This window comes from Paramormyrops kingsleyae, chromosome 24 (assembly GCF_048594095.1).
Source record: "Paramormyrops kingsleyae isolate MSU_618 chromosome 24, PKINGS_0.4, whole genome shotgun sequence".
NCBI lineage: Eukaryota > Metazoa > Chordata > Actinopteri > Osteoglossiformes > Mormyridae > Paramormyrops > Paramormyrops kingsleyae.
In genome coordinates this window covers 1,804,974-1,812,707 of record NC_132820.1, presented here as the reverse complement: position 1 = coordinate 1,812,707, position 7,734 = coordinate 1,804,974, and the positions used below count along the sequence as shown (strand labels likewise).

Genomic DNA, 7,734 nt, shown 5'->3' with positions numbered 1-7,734 from the left:
TCATTCTTGCTGACGTTTTTGCCCTTCCTGCCCGATTCAGACCTCGAGAAAACAAACCAGGAAGCCGTCAGCGGTCAGCATATTTTATTCATCTCATGGATTTGTTCCCTAAAGGTGACGACGGTGTGAACGCAGGCTGTAGACGGGTAGACACACGTAAAACCTCCCTTTCAGTACCACAATAATTCTGCAGCAGAGAATCAGGAGGCGCAGTTTGTCTAGCAGGACGCGTTTCAGTGCTGAAGCAGGCGGGGGGAAAAGCATCTGTGCATAGAGATCATAGAATTCAGCAGCGGTAGTCCAGCCCGTGGCCAGTGAGGATGAAGTGGGCTTCAGTGACAGGTGCCGCTACAGAGCTCCTTGGTGACAGCGCCACCTACAGCTGATCACACGAAGGTGCGGCGGATGAGGCTGGGGGTGTACCTGATCTTGTTATAACACCCATCTTCCTCTCCCTGCCACCAGCTCATCCTCACAGAGTGACGGAGCCACAAGAGCAGGGCTGAGAGAGCGAGTAGCACCAGGGTCATGGTCAGGGAGAGCAGTGCCCCCTGCAGGACGCCGGGAGAAGGTCCTAGAGCTAACATTGGGTAGAGAGATGGGAAAGTATCTGTATCCCGTACTAGTTGTGCACAAGCGAGTTGAACAAAAACGTATTACCTAGTTCTTTGATAATGTTCTTTAAAATTCTAGCTGAAGTGATTGACTGCTTAATGGCAACATTCAGGTAACTGTATTTCTCGTCTTCATTAAAACTCGTTTTAATGAAAACTGATACATATGAAATATGGTACAATCAGTCCTGCTACAATGTGTGATATCACAGCGATTGATATGTTAAAACAGTGTGATATGTTGGTACCCAAGTCCAATACGACGCAGAATCACACTTGGAGAGAAAAGCACCATGCTAACTACATGGTCTTGGCAAGGAAGACTACTTACATGCAAAAACCGCTACCCATGTGAGCAATGTCCAATTCATGAACGAAATGTTTTGAACCGGTTTCTTGCAGTGGGACCGATTTTCAAATCTAAAAGAACCTTTTTTTTTTTTTTTAAACATACACTCACTGCACAGGTCAAATACTTGGTCTAAAAATATTCGATAAACTGGCTGTGCTTTTGTATATTTATTATAATATTTTTACCTACTGTCATCACTTCTAATTTTTATTTCATTGTTATGTGTAACCAGTAAAGTTTGCGAGTCATCTTCCTCTAACCCACAGTAGGCAACTGTACTGTGCCCATAGCAGGTGTTTATGACATAATTGATACTTTATTGATCCCCATGAGGAAATTTCCTTTTTACGCCTCCCTCAACTTGCTCTTTGTAGAGTAAGCTGTCTGCGAAGGGCAGCCACCCGTAGCGGCGCCCAGGGAGCTGGGGGTTAAGGGCCTTGCTGAAGGACCCGCAGAGACTGGGTTTGAACCAGTGACCTTCTGATTACAGCTACACAGGCTTAGCTCACTGAGCCACACGCTGCCTTTACATTATTCCTCACTGGTATCATTTGGTGTAAATTACTAAGTCGCATCTTTTCCATTTTTCTGTATTATAGTGTGTGATTTAATGAACGCGAGGTTTTTCAGGAACTCGGTAATCGTTGTAGCAGGACTGACTGTATATGGTTGTGCAGCCACACTGGATACAGAGACAGTGACACTTACAGCTGTACACATGCAGCCTGATGTAGCAGCACTGAGTCCCCAGGGTGTTGGACACAGTGCAGCGGTACAGTCCTGAATTCTGAGAAGAAACATTCTCGATGGACAGCGTCCCTTTAAGGGTGCCTGCAGTGTACAGATCAGAGGGAGGGTGGATAGGTAGATAGGTAGATAGATAGATAGATAGGTAGACAGTGCCCTGGGCCTTAAAAGAAAGCGATCGTCGTCATAAAGAAATGTGTCCTCTGCATTTACCCCATATGAGGCATCATGACATAGTGGGCAGCTATTACTTAGCAGCTGGGGAGCTGTGTGGTACCTTGCAGGTCAGGGATTCAAACCAGTAACCTTTTAATCACAAGCACGTTTCTCTAACCATTAGGCCACTGCTGAAAAGGTTCTTTATTATTGACGGCAGGGTGTCTGTCTGTCAGGGTGTCTGTCTGTCAGGGTGTCTCTCTGCATGTCTATCAGGGTGTCTGTCTGTCAGGGTGTCTGTCTGTCAGAGTGTCTGTCTGTCAGGGTGTCCCTTTGCATGTCTATCAGGGTGTCTGTCTGTCAGGGTGTCTCTGCGTGTCTGTCAGAGTGTCTGTCTGTCAGGGTGTCTGTCTGTCAGGGTGTCTCTCTGCATGTCTGTCAGGGTGTCTCTGTCAGGGTGTCCCTCTGCATGTCTATCAGGGTGTCTGTCTGTCAGGGTGTCTGTCTGTCAGGGTGTCCCTCTGTCTGTCTGTCAGGGTGTCTGTCAGGGTGTCTCTCTGCATGTCTGTCAGGGTGTCTGTCTGTCAGAGTGTCTGTCTGTCAGGGTGTCTCTCTGCATGTCTGTCAGGGTGTCTGTCTGTCAGGGTGTCTCTCTGCATGTCTGTCAGGATGTCTGTCTGTCAGGGTGTCTCTCTGCATGTCTGTCAGGATGTCTGTCTGTCAGGGTGTCTCTCTGCATGTCTGTCAGGGTGTCTGTCTGTCAGGGTGTCTCTCTGCGTGTCTGTCAGGGTGTCTGTCTGCGTGTCTGTCAGGGTGTCTGTCTGTCAGGGTGTCTCTGCGTGTCTGTCAGGGTGTCTGTCTGTCAGGGTGTCTGTCAGGGTGTCTCTGCGTGTCTGTCAGGGTGTCTGTCTGTCAGGGTGTCTCTGCGTGTCTGTCAGGGTGTCTGTCAGGGTGTCTCTGCGTGTCTGTCAGGGTGTCTGTCAGGGTGTCTCTGCGTGTCTGTCAGGGTGTCCCTCTGCATGTCTGTCAGGGTGTCTGTCTGTCAGGGTGTCCCTCTGCATGTCTGTTAGGCGTAGGATTCCCCTGATGGCGACAGGGCTGAGGCCACCGAACAGGGCCTGCCCCAGAGTTTACCGTCCATATTAATGGGCAGTGACATCTCTTCGGGCTCCAGCTTCTCCCATCGCATCTCGGGCACGGGGACAGCCTCCTGCACCGCACAGGAGAGTGTGACGCTCCCCCCCGCACTAGCGTCCCCCTCCCAGAGGCACAGGGGCAGAGACGGGGGTGCTGGAAGAGCGGGAAAAACCAGTGACTCGGGGGCTGATGGATTAACCACAAAGTGTCAGAAGACTGTCCCGTATCTAAAACTCAACCGCGCCATGCAAAAACTTCACCTAAAATACATTTTGAACTTGACTAAATATGCTAAGATAATTGTGATATGCTGTGATGTCATCTAAAAGTCCTAACCATCCCCTTTAAGGACCAACAGGCCTTAACAGAGAGTCATGTACAGTATGAGAAATATGAGCAAAAACAATGTCCTCTACAGAGGACAAGCACAAATTATTTCATTAGTTTTTCATTAGGTTAATATTTCTCTCTTGAATATGAAAACTGCTAAACATTCTGTCTTTTAACAAAGGCCTGTTAGTCCATTCTGTCAGGCAGTTATCGGTCAGCAAAGTTCTTTATGCGCCCGTGTGACCGGCGGCGTGGTGATGTGGCTGAGGATGTGGCTGAGTTACCGAAGACGCTGAGCGTGACTTCGCCGACACCGGGCCCCCCCGCCTCGGGGGGGTTGCTGACCACGCAGCGGTACATCCCAGCGTCGGAGGTGTGCGTGCCGTTCAGGATGATGTCAGCCCTCCAAGGCACGTCCAGGAAAGCAACCCGGCCCATCAGGACAGGGCTCTCGATCGCCTGCCCGTGATCGTACACTATTACCTAGGAGACAAAGGCCATCATATCTTGCAGTCTTCTGTAAGGGAGCACTTAGTCAATGGCTTGATTTAAAGCCAGCATCATATTATTCAATGTACAATAACGGACTGTGGTTCTGCGTGAGCTTCTCTTCTCCACCTTTTCATCTTCATAAGTTCTGTTACTTGCCCCAGATAAAGTCTCTGCAAATTACACATAGACACCAACCAGATTGTGTTTACTAAGTGCTCCATCCTATAATGAGAAATCCCAATGAAATTCAAAATATAAAAGCATATTATTTAAGTTCATAAAGATCCTGCAAACACACTGCAAATTCGTAGACACTACACAAATTCAGAAAACACTTTCATCAAAATGACAAAACACGCGAAACACATTTTACAGACACGCTGCAAATATCCACAACACAACGGAAGTGTGTTTTTCTGGGTGGTCACATGCTTGTAATAATGTTTTTAACGTAAACGTTTATAACTTTGATATTAATCTGGGAAACTGCTTCGTTTTAAGTTACAGTTAACAATCATGCAATGGCAGCCATTTTTATGATTAAACTGTGCAGCTCTCTGGGCAATTATAGGCTATAGTACAGCAGTTTTTAGTCGCATCAAATTTAACATTTACCGCAAAGCAACTTAATTATTTCCTAATATAATGAAGTTGTTCTAGCAAACTGTTCAAATAGAAGATAGTGGAAACCGCTTATAGTGATCACATCTGTGTAGGTGAGATCGATCGCTATAAGCGTGTGATCATTATAACCGATTTTTTCCTCTGACATCTATATTTCTTTGATTTCAAAGCACAGTACAGCTGTTTCAAACGCTTTTCAAATTACAGAACTGTGTATAATTCAAATATTCGATAATACTGTACTGTACAAAAAAATAGCTTACTGTAGTTTCGCTGCTGCTTTTCGGTGGCTCGTTTTTGGCAGTTTATCATAAGCTTTGATGAGTATAATTGTCATTGAGAGGAAATGACTGTTTCATTGTCATGTGTTCTGTGCACGCAGCGTTAGCCTCGGGTAACTAAGCAGAAGCAGGCGGGCTACAGCAAAGCAAAGTAGGCGCTCAAAGTTAAGTAAAAGAATAGTAGTTTCATTTTTTATATATATGTTGTAATGTTTACAAAGATCCAAAATGAACACTGCAAGCGGACTACTTTTCACGTGTCCGGCAGTTTAGCAAGCAGGATGCAAGCGGACTACTTGACTACTATAAGCGAATTATTTAAACGGTATTTGTGCAGGAGTGATTTTAGCGGTTTCCACTGTAACTTTACTTTTCGTCTGTAAATTATCGCCATTGGCTCAATTTAAAAGTGTCCTCCGGAAACACTTCCGTTGTGTTCTGGGTGTTTGCAGCGCGTTTGTAAAATGTCTTATGAACTTGTATAATATCCTTTTCTTTACAGTTTGTTATTCTATTACACGTGCGTTTTTTATTTTGAATTGCATTGGGCTTTCTCGGCCACCGTAATACTGCCCTTGGCTGCAATATTTTCACTTTTATAATAAATGGTCACAAAACGCCGGATATGATCAGGCAGCAGCTGACAGCTGACGTGGCTCCTCATCGCGAGGGCTCATCTCAACTCTTCTGCGTTTATCTATGTTAAATTACCAGCTGCCACAGATCGAAGTTGAGTCCCCTTTGGTCACACGAAGGTCTTCACTCGCTTGATTGAATGATGTCATTTGTAGTTCTACCACCAGAGGGCGACATATAATAGCGTTCATTGCCAGCTCAGGTGACCAAATTATTCATGAGCCGTACGCCACCTACCGCACGCTGTGTACAATGTAACAGCACCTGCAGTTTCGGGAAGAGTAAGAAAGGCTTCCTCAATTAGCTTCCCCAGCCCAGGTCCTGAACTTTGTGACATCTTACCTGCGATGGGGACCGGGGGTCAGAGAGAGGAGTCTTGGTCCACACTATGTTGAGGCGGGAGAGCGGACTCATGGTGAAGAAGGAGCATGGTAGCATGACGGAGTTACCCTGGACAACGTCCAGGCTGTGCTGCCTCATGGTCACCCTCACGGCCCCTGCTGACGACCAGAGACCGGCACAGAAGGGCTGGAACCCACGTCAGCCCGGTTCCCCCCGCAGAGTCACACGTGCCTGCTCATTTTGGGTCATGCTCGTTAGGGCCGCCGGCATTAATCCCAGCAAGTGTCCTGCTGCTGGACCCTTGAACCAGTTACTTGGTTCGATTTACTCCAGTTCAATTAAGCTACTTAGGATAAAAATGTCAGCTCACCAGCTAAATAATGTTGACATGTGAAGCTGTGACAATCACAGAAGAGTGACGTGGTAAATATCCCTTTATATACCCTACCAGAGGCACGCGGCCTATTTTGGAACTTCCTGAGACTTCTGCAGTGAGCTCTACCTCTTTTGTATTTTTAGTTGCGTAAAATAAAGTCGGAAGTATGAAAAGTTGAAGAAGGTTTCCTTTAAGGCAGGGGTGCCCAACTCCAGTCCTGGGGGGCCAGAGCTCTGCACATTTTTGGGTTTCCCCTCATTTAACACACTTGATTCACTCCTTGTGCTAATTACCACACAGCTCTTGACCTGAATCCTTTACGGTGGAACAGGGAAAGAACTAAGCTATACAGGGCTCCGGCCCCCCAGGACTGGAGTTGGGCACCCCTGATCTAAGGTAAGTGTTCAAGCCTCTGAAAACAGAACCGCCATTGTGTGGCTCCATGTTGCCCCTGATTCCCCCCCCCCATATGCCTCTCCGGTTGTCTGTGTGAAAAGAACAACCCTGTCCCTGTTTAATTACATATGACAGCAGCACTGGATCCACAAACAGAGCTGCAAACAGAGCGTTCCGGTTGGTTAACGCTGAATACTTTGTGTAAAGTATGTTCCCATGGAAACTTAACTTCCAACATACCAGTCAAGGCAAGATACTGGGTAGATGTCGGTTACAGACTTGCAGTTGGGGCCAGAGTGACCTGTTCGATAACCAGAAGTCAGCGTATCAGAATAACCGCCCCACATCTGACCTTGTGGTGGCTGTAGTGTTTTCTGTTTTTTCTTTCTTTAATTACCTTGCAGAAAACTTCAGATGGGAACAAAACGCCTTTTCACATGTCATCAGGTAAACTGCACGGGACAGCCTTTTTAAAACCCCAAATCTTTCACATCAGTAACTAAATTCTTGCGTTAAATAACCCAGTAAACCTACAAATTAAAGAGTCCAGTCACACTTCAAGTTGCAGATGAAAACGCTTTTCTTATTAAGTCTGATTATTAGTACCTCTGCACTTGATAATCAATCGGTTTCCAATTAGAAGTCATTTTAGATTTTCACTTGCAGCTTTCTTTGGGTTTGGTATGTGGGATATTCCAATTAACTGGCTACAAAAAGTGCAGTAGGATGTGATTTCTATTGCTTGAGGGTCTGACTCACCGCATTTAAGGAGAGAGGTCACCAAACAGGCGGCCTGCAGTAGCCACAGTCCCATTGCAAAGCCGAAAGAATTCCGTCAAACCTTCACACAGGCTCTGCTGCCCGGTCCTCTCCCAATCTCACAAATGCTCAGATATTGACTGGACAAACATAATTAAGCTATTCAGTCACCCAAGCAGGAATGTCTGCTCTCCCGTCCTTTTCACTCTCTCTCTCTCAATTCTCTCTGCTTCAGTCTCTCTCCCTTCATCTCTTCTTCTGTCTTTTGAAAATGCATATGTGAAATCTATGTTACATCACCACACGTATGCAGAGACAACAACAGTCAGAGGCCTTCCTACTATATTCTGCGAACTGAGACCCGGCTGCCTTATTGGAGTTAAATGCATCCCTTTCATTCTTTATTTCACAATGAATATTTTCATTCTGGTGACAGTTTTAATTCTGTCAGTTCTCTATTGGTGCCCTTAATATGATACATTAAAGCACCAT

General features: G+C 46.1%; 1 protein-coding gene across 1 annotated transcript; it reads right to left on the bottom strand.

Moving 5' to 3' along the window:
- Nucleotides 1-75: 75 nt before the first annotated feature.
- Nucleotides 76-7,353, bottom strand: LOC111855428 (immunoglobulin superfamily member 11). The gene is made up of 6 exons (XM_023834431.2): nucleotides 7,243-7,353; nucleotides 5,712-5,869; nucleotides 3,621-3,819; nucleotides 3,004-3,159; nucleotides 1,675-1,797; nucleotides 76-580 (listed from the first exon to the last, which is right to left on the bottom strand). The coding sequence occupies exons 1-6, from the start codon at nucleotides 7,295-7,297 to the stop codon at nucleotides 387-389; spliced, it is 885 nt and encodes a 294-aa protein (XP_023690199.2). The 5' UTR covers nucleotides 7,298-7,353; the 3' UTR covers nucleotides 76-386.
- Nucleotides 7,354-7,734: the final 381 nt, after the last annotated feature.

Bases quoted from the DNA above. Each gene is read 5' to 3' on its own strand.
- LOC111855428 (XM_023834431.2), bottom strand. From the start codon at position 7,297: ATGGGACTGTGGCTACTGCAGGCCGCCTGTTTGGTGACCTCTCTCCTT. The intron at 3,820-5,711 runs GTAAGATGTCAC...TTTGTCTCCTAG, and splicing joins ACCCCCGGTCCCCATCGCAG to GTAATAGTGTACGATCACGG. The intron at 1,798-3,003 runs GTAAACTCTGGG...TGTACACTGCAG, and splicing joins ACTGCCCATTAATATGGACG to GCACCCTTAAAGGGACGCTG.